The sequence below is a fragment of the Colletes gigas genome, unplaced genomic scaffold (assembly GCF_013123115.1).
Source record: "Colletes gigas isolate AHSC1104 unplaced genomic scaffold, ASM1312311v1 Colletes_gigas_Sc00003, whole genome shotgun sequence".
Taxonomy (NCBI): Eukaryota; Metazoa; Arthropoda; class Insecta; order Hymenoptera; family Colletidae; genus Colletes; species Colletes gigas.
This window is the reverse complement of record NW_025106632.1, coordinates 1756708-1774760: the sequence shown is the minus strand read 5'-3', so window position 1 is coordinate 1774760 and position 18053 is coordinate 1756708. Positions and strand designations below refer to the sequence as shown.

Below are 18053 nucleotides of genomic sequence, written 5' to 3'. Positions count from 1 at the left end.
CGAGAAAAGCAGAAAATTAATTGTTCTCAGGATATCATGGATAAAATATTTTCCTGATCTCACAAAATGGCGCGAAATTATTACTTCCTCCGCGATGGTAGAACAGAACGCTTGAAAGTTTTTGATATGTTTTTTAATTAATAAGTAGATGGAAATAATTAATATACATGGTGTTGGGAGAACCCTGGTAAAAATTTTAATGGGATATTCTAGAGGCCAAAATAAGACGAAAATCAAGAATACCAATTTGTTGATGGAGGCTTCGTTAAAACGTTATTAACAATTAAAGTTCCGCTCGTTTTAAATTTTTTTCTCGAAAATGCGAAAGAATTCGAGGGTATGTGTAATAAGCAAAAATGATTGTAATTAACCCCCACAAACGGGGATAATTTTTTTAGAACGATATGAAATTTTTTTCCCCCGTCGAAAAATGTCTCACCTTCTCGAATTTTTTTCTAGAAAATGGGTAGAATTTCGGGGGTAGGTCTATTCACCAAAAATGATTGTAATTAACCCCCGCAATCGAAAATAATTTTTCTAAAACGATTTGAAAATTTTTTTTTCCGTCGAAAAATGTCTCACCTTCTCGAATTTTTTTCTCGAAAGTGCGTAGGAATTTGAGGATATGTGTAATAACCAAAAATGATTGTAATTGAACCCCGCAACAGAAAATAATTTTTCCAAAACGATTCGAAATTTTTTTTTTCCGTCGAAAAATGTCACAACTTCTCGAATTTTTTTCTAGAAAATGGATAGGAATTCGAGAAGATATGTAATGACCAAAATTAATTGTAATTGACCCCCGCATCCGAAAATAATTTTTCCAAAACGATTCGAAATTTTTTTTTTCCGTCGAAAAATGTCACAACTTCTCGAATTTTTTTCTAGAAAATGGATAGGAATTCGAGAAGATATGTAATGACCAAAATTAATTGTAATTGACCCCCGCATCCGAAAATAATTTTTCCAAAACGATTTGAAAGTTGTTTTTTCCGTCGAAAAATTTCACATATTCCCGAATTTTTTTCTCGAAACAGCGTAGGATTTTGAAGATATGTCTCTTCACCAAAAATGCTTGTAATTGTCCCTTGTAACTAAATATAATTTTTTTGGTATGATTTGAAATTTTTTAATTTTCTGAAAAATTTGCCCACATTGCTGAATTTTTTTCTCGAAAATGCGTAGGATTTCGGGGATATGTCTATTCACCAAAAATGATTGTAATTGACCCCCGCAACTGAAAACAATTTTTCCAAAATGATTCGAAATTTTCTTTTTCCGTCGAAAAATTTCACACCTTCTCGAATTTTTTTCTCGAAAATGCGTAAGAATTCGAGGGTATGTCTATTCACCAAAAATGATTGTAATTGACCCCCGCACCAGAAAATAATTTTTCCAGAACTATTTGAAATGTTTGAATTTAATTGTTAATAACTTTTTAACAAAGCCTCCATCAACAAATTGGAATTCTTGATTTTCGTCTTATTTTAGCCTCTAGAATCCCCCATTAAAATTTTTCCCAGGGTTGGTCGAACACCCTGTAACCGTGAAATATTTCACTTTATAATTGGAACTTTTGCGTTTGTTCAACGAGTAATGAATAATATTAGGAGTTTCCAAATAGCACTGATATTCAAAATACAGCAAACATTAAAGCGTTCCCTTCTTATTAAGAGATCGTATCTCTTCGTCAATTCTGCGACCGCTTTTGATTAAAATTTTTAACGAACACGATATTCAAGTTAAATTGAAGATGCAAAGTATTGTTACATCTATAATAAACACGATGCTCAGGATCGAAAATCCGTTTCGAGTTTCGCCTTCAAACGTTCGAATAAATTCTGTTTTACTTCTTTAACAAGTCGAAAAATGGTAAATCAAAGTATCATTGACTTTTGTAAAAATAGTTTTGAAAGCACGTTACGTTACAGATCGACTGAATTTCTCCTGAAGATGATAAATATAGATCAGATGGTAAATTCGATTTCAACGTGTTTTCACAACCAACGAAATTTGTTTATCGATCAAAAAGGAGCAAAAAATCACGGCGTAAAACGTAATTTGTTCGTAGCTTTCGAACGGAAGCGAACGTTTGAGGGATCGAAGCAAAAACTAAGTACGTTCTATCGGATTTTCATCGGGGTAAAAAAAATGAGATCGGAAGATGTGCTCTTACCAGAAGTCCAGCCAGAAGAATCAGACAAATGAAAGCAACCGAGGAGACCACGATGACTGCGATCGCGTTTCCGGAATCCGGAATAGTTTCCTGTACCAGAAGAAAGCTGTGTATCTGAAAATAGTGGGTCAAGCGGCCGGAATATGTTAACTATATTATAAACGATTACTTGTCTAAGCTCGACGTCCAAAAACCAACGAAAAGTTAATCTTTTATTTAAAACACAAACTCCACGAAAGCTAGAGACTTCTAAATTTGAAATAAATCGAGAACGAAAATGTACGGAAAAGTAATAAGAGATTCATTACGTTTGTGGAGCAATAGCTTTCATTTGGTTATGTAATCGTGAAATAGAATCTGTTGCGAATCTTACGTCTAATAATGAACGATTATCAGACCGAAGAGTTTCGTTATCTATGCTCCGATCGAAAAAGAAGAATTGATTAAAAACATTTCTATCTCGCGTAACGCGAAAGAGCATCTTTTTTTTTTTACCAGTCCGTGACTTATCGATACCGGAATCTATTATCTCGGATAGTTTCACTGTTCCTGTTTCGATCTGATACAAGGTAATCGTACCAGTAGTGCACACTTTTCGGAGAAAAGTGAAAATCACCGTCATTAGAGTTTGCGTTTCCAACGAAATACAATCCGCTGACAGATCCTGTCGACGACTATCGATTCCTCACGCTGCTAGCGAAAGTTTCCTTACTCGTTTATATTATTTCTTCGAACAGAGACACTGAATTTTATTTTTTGGAATTAAATAGTTCATTCTAAAAGACATCTACTATTGTCGAAAACAAAAAAGGTTAATCAGTTGAAACTTCCAGGTCAACAATTTTTATGTCTAGAAAAAGAGTAGACAATATTTTTGAGTCGTATTTTAAAATAAGTCACAGAAAGAAGTAAAGAAAAGAGTATTTTTCAAAAAGTATTTAAAAGGTTTGAAATTTTTTTTTTTTAAGTATCTACTACTGGTACTACCTTTTGATCGATTTTATGATTTTTATTTTTGAAAAAATTCTCGAATTTTTTTCTCGAAAATGCGTAGGAATTCGAGGGTATGTGTAATAACCAAAAATGATTGTAATTGACCCTTGTAACCGAAAATAATTTTTCCAAAACGATTTGAAATTTTTTTTTCCGTCGAAAAATTTCACACCTTCTCGAATTTTTTTCTCGAAAATGAGTAGAATTTCGAAGGTATGTCTATTTACCAAAAATGTTTGTAATTGAGCCTTGTAACTAAATATAATTTTTTTGGCATGATTTGAAATTTTTTAATTTTCTGAAAAATTAACCCACCTTGCTGAATTTTTTTCTCGAAAGTGCGTAAAAATTCGAGGGTATGTGTATTCACCAAAAATGATTGTAATTGCACCCCGCAACCGAAAATAATTTTTCCAAAACTATTTGAAAATTTTTTTCCCGTCGGAAAATTTCTCACCTTCTCGAATTTTTTTCTCGAAAGTGCGTAGGAATTCGAGGGTATGTGTAATAACAAAAAATGATTGTAATTGAACCCCGCGACCGAAAATAATTTTTGAGACAGCCCTCTGCGAAGCTTCCGTTTCATTGATTCTATTAATAAAAATGTGAATTTGCATAAAGATCCGCAGTCTAGTAATGATTAATGCGTGTCGACTTACCGAGATCGGGAATTGTACACGATTCTGCAATTCCTCGTACAAACCGGGCAAACTGTTTGTCATGGCGCTGTCGAACTTCCCATTTTTGTCGACGACGTAAACCAATATGGACGGCAGCATGTCCGCCGGCGTCGGCGTCGAGCTCGGCGATTCGCTGCACCGATCTTGGTGAAATATAATTTGCTTATCGGAAATCGACCTGCAACGCGAGACACGGCCACATGTCACTGTCCGTTGAACATCATCCTTCCACGTACAACGGAAATTACCTTTATCTGTACGTGTTCGAAAGTTTTACGAGCTACGCGCGACGATATAACAAAGATAATATAATAAAGAATTCCAATTCGACACTTTAAACACGGTTTAAAGGTTACTTGTTACGTAAAAACAATAATAAAATTGATGTTTGTCGAATCCTTCGATTTAATCACACTTTAGGATTCACTGTCTGTGAGCCGCATATGGGTCATAGCGCCACGCGTTTAGATACGCCGTTAAGAGGCCGGACAGTGAACGCGTTTATACTTTTGTTGTTAAATGAAATAGTTTCTTAAATCATGCAAGGATACAAATGGGTGACTGATGTCCCACGTGGCAATCGATATTTTCGATTTTCTTAAGTTTCAAATTTTATATTTCAATATTTATTGACACGAAATTCTAATGTAAAAGTTAATTTTTTTTATAAATTTTCTAGACAAGCTTCATGTTTAACACGTTTCAATTTGAGATGTTAATAGCAACAGTTAACGATATTAGAAATAAACAATTTCGATTTAATCGAACCCTTCTCCCTTATTTGATTCGTAAGGTTTTGTAATAAATTTTTATAATTTGAAGAAATTATTGAGGCAGCAAAACTTCCATTTCTATTAAACCAAATTTCTCAAAAATCTCTTTAAATTATCTAAAATCCCATATATCACAACCCATACGTGACAAATAAAATCGTTGCAACGTGGGACACATACCACCCAGCGTACAAAATCACCAAAATCACGTACAAATCGAAAAATCCATCAGAGACGTTTAAACCTTAAGTGGATTATTACACCACAATTTTAAACTAACATTGTATGATATATATATATATATAAATGTAATTATTTGAAAATTTATGTAATCCCCCATTAGTTCATTATTTTTTAATATTTTTGAATTATAAATGTAATTGATTGAAAATGTATGTAATCCCCCATTAAGTGCATTATTTTTCAAATGCTTCAAAGGAAAGTTGATTTTCATTAACCAATTTGGTGAGTAATTCAGCTGAGATTGATAGTCGACTTAAGGGTTAATCTGGTTGAAACTTACTGGTTCATCCCGATGGTCAAAAGCTCGACGAGCGTCAGTCTCAATTGATCGATCTTCGAGCACACGTCGTACCAGCTCCCATTCATTACGATGCGAACCAGCGACGTGATCTCCTCGGAGGACATCTTCGTGTCAGCTGTCGTCTCCAACGTGGCGTCGGAAGTGATCGGAGTGCTCATCGTGATCGAAACGGGGACCCTTGGCTGGAGACTTCCGGTCGCGAAGGGGTTGGAAGTAGTCGTTCGAGCAGCATCCGTGGTGCTGTCGTTCATTATCACCGTTGTCTTCATAGTAGATTCAGTAACATTCAACATCAGTCGAGAATCTTTGGAGTCTGGCTGCTCGCTACTTTCGGTAGTAACATCCTCCTCAGTCACTGTCGTCCAGGAATCAGTCACGCTGGTCTTCTGGACATCCTCCGTCGTCGTCGACTCACTTTGCTCCTCGAAGACACTCTGAGTCGTGAACTCTTCCCTGGACAGGGTCGTTTGATCGGTGACGCTGGAGAATCTATCATCGACGTTGGGTGCTTCCGTCTCGACTGTCGTTTCGCCGACAGTGGACGCCTCGGAGGAGTTTCTCAGGTCCTGAACAGTCGGTACAGTGGTGTTCGATGTCCCCAAAATCGGAGTCTCCTCGGTGACGTTCTGGCTGAGAAAAGCTGTCGTTTCGGAGAGACCAACGAACTCGTACTCGATGCTGGTGGTGGTGGGGACGAAAGCAGAGGGCTTGTCGGGGCTGAAGGTGCCAGCCACGCCCGAGGGGATCTCGTTGGTTCCATTAGAGACGTCTTCGACGGTTGACAAGACTGTCACGGTCTCTGGTGATCTCAAAGTGGTTGCATCCGAACTCGAGGCGTTTGCTCTGATCAACGGATACTCGGTGGACTGTTCCGTGGCGTTCAGGGTCTCGCGGATCAACATCGAGCTCTCCGCGTTCGTCTGAACGTCCGTCTGCGGTCTCGTCGTGGAATTCGCTCGTTTATCGGCAGTCTCCGGTTTCGAGCTGACTTCCGTTATCCCGTTCCCGGTCACGTCGAAGTTCCCCTTCCCGTCGATCGTTTCGCTGCCTTCCGTCCACCTTGGAACGTCGTTTCCCGTGCTGGTGGACTTCTCCACGGTCTCCAAGACCGTCTTGGGAGCGTTCGCGACGTCGACGACCGACTGATTCGTCGGCACAGCCTCCTCCAGGGTCGTCATCGAGACCGTAGACGACTCGTTGGCTGGTTTCTCGTAGTAAGCTGGTTTAAACTGTTGAATGCTGTTCTCCAAAACGTCAGACGCCTCTGTGACTATGAACTTCTCCTCGGATTGGCCTCTGCCTATCGTGTTCTCCAACGCGGAAGCCTCTTCCGTGGTCGCGTCCTCAGTTTCCTCTTTCGAGGACGACCTCGCGTAAGGATAGGGCTTCGAGGAGGCCGCGGGGAACTCGTTTATCCCTGAAAAAGCGATCGTCCTGCCCCTGGGCACGGGACTCGACGTCTCCAACGTGACCTCCAGCGATTTCTGTCTCTCGTTCTCCTCGATGGAGGTGGACTTCTCGAGGTCCTTCCTTTTTTCGTGCTTGCTGGTCGAGTTTGGAGACTGATGCTCCATCACTCTCTGAGTCACTGCGTCCGTGACGTTACCCACGACCTCCACTTCCTCTTTGGGGTCTCCAGATTCGCGAGTCGAGCTGTCTTCGAGCGTCGAGTTCCCGTTCTCGATGGACGTCCCTCGAACATGGCTCTCCTCCGTCGAGGTTCTGTACCTGTGGCTGTAGTTGACGTTCGTGTCGTTGATCAACGACACCGACCCGTCGTTCTCCGCCTTTTCCAAGTCCGACACTTCCGAGTTCTTCGTAGGTCGCTGATTCTCCGCCTTCTTGATCCTCGATGGAAACTCTTCCGGGAGAATCGATTTCTCGATGGTCGAGTTCGTTCCCTCGGGCCTCGAGGCGGAACTTTCGAGCTCCTCTCTGGATTGGAGCACATCCTCGAGGGTTTTCACGGTTCTGTTCGTCCCGTGGCTGGCGTCTACCGTCTCGTTCACCTTCTCCTCGAGTCTGGAGTCCTCCAGGCCGGGTTTCGCGGTCGCGGTGGTCAGATCGTTCGTTCTGGACAGCCTGTGAACGTCCTCCGCGACCGTCTTGGTGCTCGAGCTCTTCCCCGAAGTCCCGTAGAGGATCTCATCGAACCTCGAACCCCCGTTAGTCGAATCCAAGGTCGACGACCTGTCGACTTCGTTGCGCGACCTTATTCCATCCGCCTCGGATACTTTGTCGATCGACGCTGCCACTTTCTCCTCGCCCTCTGCTTTGATAAGCCTCCCGTGTACCGTTTCCAGGTCTCTTTTGGTCGCGTTGTACGAGTCGACTGGCCCCTCGTTCCCTTCCGCCTCGTTCGTCGTCGGTATTTTGTTCGGGATCGTTTCGTTCCTCTCCGACGTCGACGTGTCCGACTCGTTCGACGCGAGAACTTTGCCCGCGATTGAAGACGATGGCTCTTTTATCGGGTCCGCCGCCACGGTGCTGAAGAGCAGCAGAAATATGCCTGAAACGGAATTATTGCACGGTGACAATGGAAACTGTTAGTGAATCTATCGATGACAGCGTGGTTAACACAACGACATAACGCAGCGTGTATTATACGATCTTGTTTCTTATACGTTTATAAATATAGTAAATCTTATTCTGTAAGTGTTAGTGGTCGTTTTATATATTAATATCACGAGCTAGAAAGCAAATCTGACAGAAACGATCCTCGGATTTTGTGAACTATATTCCAGCTGGATTCGATGCAGGAATCGTTTAGAAAAATATTTTTACTGACTTTGGAAATTTATCAGAGAGCTTGGAAAGCATAATGTATAAATTAATATTCCAGCTGGATTCGATGCAGGAATCGTTTAGAAAAATATTCTTACTGACTTTGGAAATTTATCAGAGAGCTTGGAAAGCATAATGTATAAATTAATTATTTATAATGTATAAATTAATTATTTTGCTAAAATTTTTTAATGGATAATATGCACTATGTGTGATCCATATTTGTTGTTTCTTACATCTTTTGTTCGAAAGGGTTTTCTTCCTGTTAATGAATGATATAATAATAATAAAAGTTTGGTACATGTTTGAAACTTAAAAAGAGTTTTTTAACAGTTTTATAAAATCAGTTGAAAATTGAAGCTGCAACGTGCAGAATTCGAGTCGAAATAATTCGGATTGCAAATTCATTTAAACTCGTTTTTACATGTTTCCTCGTCGGTCAGTTTTAATTGCTTTGGTGCGGATAATCCGATCGATCGAGGGGAACGTGCGTGATATCGAGTTTAAACGAATGTAAAAGTTTACAGCGTTCGACGAAACGAAATTACGAATTTTTTTTTCTCTAAATATCCAATTTAAATGTAGAAGTTTATTACGTTCGATGAATTCCGATTAAAATATTGAAAACGAACGAATTTGGGCGAGGGTGTTGGTCAAGGCGTAGAATCTCATGCAACGTGATGAAATTGTAACCTATATACGACACTGGGCTGGCGACGGCGGAATTAGGTATTCAGAGCTCGTATAAACAACATCGACGATCGTTCCTTACATTACGATTGCGTTTAATGGCCGTCATAAGTTGTATAACGATCGTTAAAACGTTATAATTTATGGGAGAATTCTCGAACTTGCCGCTAGCTTGCTTAAACCACCTTCTGAGCTCTTTTTAATAATCCGCCATCTTGGATGGTCCATATTTGGGAATATCTAACTCAACCTCATTTTCTGCGCCATCATTTGTCACGTTTTTAAATATATATTGGACGTAATATGTATTAAAACAAGGTTATCAGTTAATTTTATTGATAAATATAGTTTCTATTGCCAAGTAAACTCTGTAGGTGACTCGATAATTCTCAAATTTGCCACCATCTTTCTCAACTCATCTTCTGAGCTCTTTTAAATCCGCCATCTTGGATACGATGGTCCATATTTCAGAATATTTAACTCAACCCACCTTCTGAGCTCTTTTAAATCCGCCATCTTGGATACGATGGTCCATATTTCAGAATATTTAATTCAAACCACCTTCTGAGCTCTTTTAAATCCGCCATCTTGGATACGATGGTCCATATTTGAGAATATCTAACTCAACCTCATTTTCTTTGACATCATTTGTCACGTTTTTCAATATATATCAGACGTAATATGTATTAAAAAAAGGTTGTTAGTTAATTTTATTGATAAATATAGTTTCTATCTCCAAATAAACTCTGTAGGTGACTCGATAATTCTCAAATTTGCCACCATCTTTCTCAATCCACTTTCTGAGAGCTGTTTCAGTTCCGCCATGTTGGATACGATGGTCCATATTCGAGAATCCCATATTTAACCTAACCTCATTTTCTGTGCCCCCATTTGTCATATTTTTCAATATATATCAGACGTAATATGTATTAAAAAAAGGTTGTTAGTTAATTTTATTGATAAATATAGTTTCTATCTCCAAATAAACTCTGTAGGTGACTCGATAATTCTCGAATTAGCCACCATCTTTCTCAACTCACCTTCTGAGCTCTTTTAAATCCGCCATCTTGGATACGATGCTCCATATTTGAGAATATTTAACTCAACCTCAGATTCTGTCCCATCATTTGTCATATTTTTCAATATAAATATATCAGGCGTAATATATATATTGAAAAAGATTGTCAATTACTTTTATTGATAAATATAATTTCTGTTTACCAAGTAAACTTTGTAGGTGACTCGATAATTGTCAAATTTGCCGTCATCTTTCTCAACTTTAAATCCGCCATCTTGAATACGATGGTCCATATTCGAGAATCCCATATTTAACCCAACCTCCTTTTAATGTGCCATCATTTGTCATATTTTTCAATATACATCAGACGTAATATGTATTAAAAAAAGCTTGTTATTTAATTTTATTGATAAATATAGTATCTATATCCAAATAAACTCTGTAAGTGATTCGATAATTCTCGAATTTGCCTCCATTTTTCTCAACCCACCTTCTGAGAGCTGTTTCAGCTCCGCCATCTTGGATACAATGGTCCATATTTGAGAATATCTAACTTAACCTCATTTTCTGTGCCATCATTTGTCATATTTTTCAATCTACATATATCAGACGTAACATATACATATTGAAAAAGATTGACAATTACTTTTATTGATAAATATAATTTCTATTTACCAAGAAAAAACTCTGCAAGCGACTCGATAACGACGAACGCGAAACCTGATAATTAAATTGCGTGAACCGATGGTGAATCGACGGAGTTATTTCTGAATAAACGGCGAGAAAATGACTTGTAAATCGGCGATAGTCGGTCGCAGTATCGTCAGAAGACGTCCGCGAGCGAGACGTTGGGAACCGGATATCGACAACAACGACTTTCACGAGCAAGACGCGATAAAAATGGACGGGAGCGTAGATGAAGCTTTTAATGGATCTAAAAACCGGTTGGCCGGGAATTACTCAGCCAGCTTCGCGGCAATTCACGGGGACTCTATGATACAGTTCGCCGTGCGTTCTACGCGCCGCCGACGGAAGGAGAAAAATGCGTATGCAACAGCGTGTACGGTCCCGTGACTCTGAATGTTAAGCAGACCTCGAGATTATGTTGGAAGATTTAAGTATGCGCACCTGATCTCCGCCTATGTGGTCAGGTTACGTGAAAACGTGTACGCACGAGTATGATCTCGTGTTCCGAACTGTTTCGAGCAACGCAGAAACGCAGTTGAAATTACTAACTACTTTCCGCGCAGAATAATAAATAAACGACATTTTTTTTGTTAATTTTGACAAATATTTTTTATCTTCCAAAAATTGATTTCGTTTTTATGCTTCCCACATAGAAGAAATAGTTTTTTCATTTAATGATAAGAAATAACATATAATTTTATCTTACTTAATTAGTGTTAATGTATCAGTGAATGTATCTTTAAAATTATGGAGTAATGGCGTCTAATATTACACACGTTGTAATCTAGATGATGTTTTATCGGTTCGAAAATGTAGATTGGAATCGAAGACGATTACTGGTTTTTTTCCCTCGTTACTACGCCATTGGGATGGGCGACTGAAGCGCCGCCGCGATAAGTGTAACATTATCGTTGCAATTAAACGGGAATTCGGTTACGCAAACCTTGGAATACGGGAGAATTTATTAGACAAAACGAGTAGAAAATTTGTTGCTCCATCTTGTTTAATGATATCGTGCAACTCTTGAATATTAATAAAAGTTTATTACGACGTTTCGATCGTCGGGTTTTACAGCCCGCTTCGAGTATGTAAAATCCTTTTAAAATTAATAACGCGCGAACCCCATTTCTTTTTTATTCCCTTGCAAATTGCATCCTCGTTAATGTTAATAAACACGTATGTAATCGCACATTTTATATTTCCTAGTTTGAAATATTAGCGCTCGTAAAAACGAAGAAATTTAAATAAATATCTATTCTCTGTTAGCGTAATTATTTGAATACGTTTTACTTCGAAATATGTGAACACAATTAAAATTAAGAGAGTCGTTTCGAGAGCCTTCCGCTTTTACTATACGCAATCGTTTTCCATAAACTAGGAAATTACGGTTAATTAAAAAGAATACGGACTTGTTTTTCCTGGAGTCCTCGTCAAACACGAAAAGGCTCGCGTTCTTTTTCGTTTACGTCCAGTCGCTGCGACGAACGTTAATTATAAAACAAAACGTGGTTCAAGCAGTCTTCAGAGACAATTACGTACGGCTGCGTTGAATAAATACAAAAATTTTAAGTCTGAAAAGAACGTCGTACAACCTAATCAATTACAAAGATTTTCAATCTTGGAAAAAACCTCTTTCAACTACCAACAATCTAATTGTTTCGAGTGCAAAGGGTTAATGGTAAAACGAATAAATTTGTACGTTTAACGACCGTGTTAACACGAGCATCGAACCAAATTCTGGTAAAAAATTCCGCTTTCTAATTCTTTAATCGATTCGATTCCAGTTTTAAGTTCCCCGCGAATTCATCGGTTCGGAACGAATCGTTCGATAATAACACGGATTCGATTGGACAAACTAAACTTTGAAACTTTCGATTTGGGTAGAGTAAACACCGGAGACTTTCGATTTGGGTAGAGTAAACACCGGAGACTTTCGATTTCGATAACACTGCTTTTCATGACGATTGCAATACGCAGTACAAATTACGAACGTAATGGTTCTGCAATTTCTAGGAACTCTGTTAGGAGGCGAAAATGGCGACGTAACTGGAACAAATGAATTTACGCAATCCCTGTTATCGGATCGTCTATGGCGATATTTAATATATACAATTTTAATGGGGTATTCTAGACGCCAAAATGAGGCGAAAATTAAGAATACCAATTTGTTGATGGAGGCTTTGTTAAAAAGTTATTAACGTTTAAAGTTCCATTCGCACTGAATTTTTTTCTCGAAAGTTTGTAGGATTTCGGAGGTATGTGTATACATTAAAAAATATTGTAATTGACCCCTGTAACCGAAAATAATTTTTCCAGACCGATTTGAAATTTTTTAATTTTGTCAAAAATTTCACACCTTCTCGAATTTTTTTCTACAAAATGCGTAGGAATTCGAGGGTATGTGTAATGACCAAAAATGATTGTAATTGACTCTCGTAACCTAAAATAATTTTTCCAGACCGACTTGAAATTTTTTAATTTTGTCGAAAAATTTCACACCTTCTCGAATTTTTTTCTTGAAAATGCGCAAGATTTCGGGGGTATGTCTATTCACCAAAAATTATTGTAATTGACCCCTGTAACCGAAAATAATTTTTCCAGACCGATTTGAAATTTTTTAATTTTGTCGAAAAATTTCACACCTTCTCGAATTTTTTTCTCGAAAATGCGTAGGAATTCGAGGGTATATGTAATGAACAAAAATGATTGTAATTGACCCCCGCAACCGAAAATAATTTTTCCAGAACGATTTGAAATTTTTTAATTTTATTCTCCCATTAAAATTTTTCCCCGTAGTGGCCGAACACCCTGTATATAGATAACTTCTGAATTGATAGGTTCAAGGTGTAAGAACCTTAGATTTTTGTAGGGATCAAAAAATTGCATCGAATAGTCCTGCATTTAATTTCTTAAACGCACGCCATTTTGTATGCTTCGAATTAATAAAATTAAAATACTTCATTTCATCGGTAAAAATATTATTCTTTTCTAGCTATATATATAGAGTCCGTTATTTAAAACAGTTTTTGAATATATTTCAAAATGGCGTAGTCTGCGATTTTTTAAACGCTCCATTTTGTGTGCTTCGAATTACCCAAAATAAAAATTCTCTGTTTCCTGATATTTTGCTTCCCAAATAAAAATATTATAGAGTTATATGGGGTGTACTATTTAAAACTGTATATGAAATATTTCTTGAAATTTCATCGTGCAAAATTCGATAACATTTGCATGTTCGATTACATAGCCAATGGCGGAACTGCTACTTCGTAAGAAGCGCTCGTATCGATTTTACTGTGTCAGTGTACTGTGACGATAAAAGGATCCAAGGAAAAGGAGTACACGTCGAGATCGCGGAAGCGAAGTTACGGTAAAAATTCGCATCGGTAGAAGGAACGTTCAAAGTATCGGTTGTCATACGGCTCGAGACGACTGCGAATTCATATCGTCAGGGCAAGTGTTACAGTTAAGTTACTGCCCGGGACGGTGCAGCGATCCTAACAGTACTTCGTGCGGTCGACTCGATTGGCAACCTTTTGCAATCACAGGTTTTCGCGAAGCAACAGGACGCGACGATCTAACGCTCGCCTCGATGGAAATCCACGTTACGTGCACGCGAAAGTTATGACGAAATACTCGACGCGAGTAATTTACTTTTCACCGTGACAGATATTCCGTTGCGCGGCGCGATCGCGTTCGCGCGTAGAAAGCGAGAAATTAGGAACATTTTGAGAACGGAAACGATCGACGACGGATTACGATTTTTTGCTAAATTAAAATCTGTTTGGACAACGAATGGAAAAAAGTTAGAAGAAACTAGAAGATTATTCGAGTGAGACTGAGAGAAGAAATGAACTTTGTTAAAGAATTTTTTTATTCGACATCAGCCCTTTTGTGCTGCATATATTTCTTAGGAATTGAATTGGTCAGAAATGATTATGTATGGTTGCATATGAATAGGTAGGAATCAGATTCGTATTAAATGTAAGAATAGATGACTGAATACGAACCATACGTGAGCCATATAGGGCCATATCTGATGTCATATATGCAACGATATAATATAGGTATATCTGGACGTGTATTGTTGTCCATGTCTGATCATACTATACAGGGTGTTAGAGGCCAAAATAAAACGAAAATCAAGAATTCCAATTTGTCGATAGAAGCTTCGTTAAAAAGTTATTAACAATTAAATTCAAAAATTTCAAATCATTCTAAAAAAATTATTTTTAGTTGCAGAGGTCAATTACAATCATTTTTGGTGAATAGACCTACCCTCGAATTCCTACCCACTTTCCAGAAAAAAATTCGAGAAGGTGTGAAATTTTTTGACGAAAATAAAAAATTTCAAATCGTTTTGGAAAAATTATTTTCGGTTGCGAGGGTCGATTACAATTATTTTTGGTCATTACACATACCCCCAAAATCCTGCGCATTTACGAGAAAAAAATTCCTTATTGAAATTGGGTGCCTAAATTTTTTGACGTAAAAAAAAATTTTCAAATCGTTTTGGAAAAATTATTTTCGGTTGCGGGGGTCAATTGCAATCATTTTTGGTGAATAGACATACCCCCGAAATCTTGCGCATTTTCGAGAAAAAAATTCAAAACTGGCGGAACTTTAAACGTTAATAACTTTTTAACGAAGCCTCCATCAACAAATTGGTATTCTTGATTTTCGTCTTATTTTGGGCTCTAGAATCCCCCATTAAAATTTTTCTCATGGTTGTCCACGCTAAATAATGTCCACGACAATATATGGATCGTAGATTATGAAATAATATCATCGATAAATTTCTACTATTGTCTACGATTGTATCAGGTCATATCTAATCGTATACTAATTTCAAATTAACTCTAACATTTTTCAGTTATATTTTATTGTATATTCGCGTCAGTAAAAAAATTCTGATGAAGAAACAAATGCAAGTTATCGTTTCACTTAAATTTGCAAGCTCACAGCTGATTTAAAAAGTTGATTTCACAAATTGTTCCATGCATCGATGTATTTATTGCTGGTGACTTTTCAGGATCGTGTTATTTTGGAACGATCGATGCACGATTGTTTAAACATCGCAATAATCGGCAACCCCGACCTTCAAACTGCCCCGTGGATGTGCATTATGTATTTACGACTCAATGGATTATGCAAATCGATCGATAAATACTGGTTTATAATGTATTCTTACCTATGCATACGCTTAACGCGAGAGGAGCTCTTCTTCTTCGAGTCATCTTCGCCGTTCGTTAGATCTCCACGCCAAATCTGCAATAAAGATCACGTTTCGATTTACAATTCCTCGCAAAAACATCGTTTCCATAAATGATCGTTTCAACTTGCTAATATTAATTTTTCTTTCGGTGCAACGTGCATTTTCGATAATAATTCAGGAATTTTTTGGCACAGCCAGTTTCGAAGGATCGATTTAAACGATACAGCCTATACATCTCGCTGTTCGTTAGATCTCCTCTCCAAATCTGCAATAAAGATCACGTTTCGATTTACAATTCCTCGCAGAAAACATCGATTCCATAAATGATCGTTTCAACTTGCTAATATTAATTTTTCTTTCGGTACAACGTGCATTTTCGATTATAATTCACGAATTTTTTGGTACAGCCAGTTTCGAAGGATCGATTTAAACGGTACAGCCTATACATCTCGCCGTTCGTTAGATCTCCTCATCAAATTTGCAATAAAAATCACGTTTCGATTTACAATTCCTCGCAAAAACATCGTTTCCATAAATGATCGTTTCAACTTGCTAATATTAATTTTTCTTTCGGTGCAACGTGCATTTTCGATAATAATTCAGGAATTTTTTGGCACAGCCAGTTTCGAAGGATCGATTTAAACGATACAGCCTATACATCTCGCTGTTCGTTAGATCTCCTCTCCAAATCTGCAATAAAGATCACGTTTCGATTTACAATTCCTCGCAGAAAACATCGATTCCATAAATGATCGTTTCAACTTGCTAATATTAATTTTTCTTTCGGTACAACGTGCATTTTCGATTATAATTCACGAATTTTTTGGTACAGCCAGTTTCGAAGGATCGATTTAAACGGTACAGCCTATACATCTCGCCGTTCGTTAGATCTCCTCATCAAATTTGCAATAAAAATCACGTTTCGATTTACAATTCCTCGCAAAAACATCGTTTCCATAAATGATCGTTTCAACTTGCTAATATTAATTTTTCTTTCGGTGCAACGTGCATTTTCGATAATAATTCACGAATTTTTTGGTACAGCCAGTTTCGAAGGATCGATTTAAACGGTACAGCCTATACATCTCCACGCAGAATAGCGGTTTTAAAAAAAATACTGCAACCATAATTCTTCTCGACCCGTATATCATAAATAATAAAAAGCGAGCGAAAGGGAAATCGTGAAATCGTGAAATCGTGAAATATTCGTGAAAATCACAGCGTCCACGAACAATGGTCGCGCGACGAAATAAATATAGCGGGATGCTATTTCGAATAAAAAGCAAAAACGCCCGCCCGAGGCAATTCTCGAACTAGGTTAACGTTGCTCGATGGACTCGTTCCTGGACGGAAAAGATAAACGAAACAAATTACAGCGTTACGGTTTTAAAAAGCTCAAGATAATTCCGAAAACTCCGATGTAAAATATAAATGGTACAAAAACACGAATAATCAAGATACAACTTTAGATCACAGTATTTATTTTTATTTGGATAATTTTCGAGAATTTCGTCCATCTTTGTTTCGTAATTTATCTTCCGAACAGATTAAAGTTCGTACAAATGCAAATTTCGCGTTAGAAAGAGGAATAACAAGTGATATTTGCAAAAAAGTGATCACTGGAATCACTGAATTGCAACGCGTTGTGAGTTCAAAGTTAACACTTTACCGACTGGTAGCCTATTAATCGACTTTTTACCGACCGGTAGCTTATTAATCGGTTATCATGAAAACAAAAAATATCACTAGATTTAATTACCCTATAATAACGGAAAGAGAACAATATAGTAACCACTGTCGCAAACTTTCATTTAACATTCCTATAATTACAAGAAAAAGTAGATATATAATCAGTAGGGCCAATCGGTAAAGTAAATTACTTAAATTATTTAGTTAATTTCGCTCTAAGACGTTATAATTGTTTGAACGATCGATTTCACGCTTATTTTCGAGTAAAAAAACAAGTCAGAGTTTGGATTGTAAAATTCGACCGTGAATGATTGTTGTCGAGGTCTCTCGAGCCAATTTCAGATTCAACAGTGAAAAACGGGGCCACGTTGTTCGGAAGGCCCTTTGCGTTTCTCTAAAGCGTAACATTCTATATACCCTGCAAGGTAAAGCGTCTCGAGAAACGGACAAGATGCTAGACTTGCAGCGAAACAAGCTTTACTTGACATAATTTCCCAAGTTAACAGGGCACGTAACCAGAGAACTTGTTTATCGTTCCACATTGGGCGCAACGAACTTTTGCGTGGATTAATTGGCTCATTTGTATTCAAGGTGAGGCTAAATGTCAGAGTGCAAGGTTTCAGGTGATTCACGGACATACACGACGACGTGTCCACATGTTCCAGCAATTTTTTACTACCTTCTGATTCTTTAGTCGCCATTGGCGATCATCGTAACCTTGATTCCGGAATCTTCGATTATTTCCTGGTCTTAACACTTTAACCCTCTGCACTTCTATGTCGAATGTGACTCGACATCAATTTT

The 18053-nt window shown here is 37.8% G+C and overlaps 1 protein-coding gene across 5 annotated transcripts in view; it reads right to left on the bottom strand.

Moving 5' to 3' along the window:
- The window catches only part of LOC122404971, a 69104-nt gene that overhangs the window by 11261 nt on the left and 39790 nt on the right, over positions 1-18053 (bottom strand). For 4 of the 5 annotated variants that reach the window (XM_043409406.1, XM_043409407.1, XM_043409405.1 and 1 more), the window contains 4 exons: positions 15537-15613; positions 5146-7675; positions 3829-4027; positions 2177-2290 (listed from right to left, as the gene is read on the bottom strand). In XM_043409406.1, the coding sequence (XP_043265341.1) occupies positions 2177-2290; positions 3829-4027; positions 5146-7675; positions 15537-15582 (2889 nt within the window). In that variant the 5' untranslated portion in view covers positions 15583-15613. The remainder of the gene's footprint in view (positions 1-2176; positions 2291-3828; positions 4028-5145; positions 7676-15536; positions 15614-18053) is intronic. The other variant, XM_043409408.1, reaches the window with a different exon arrangement.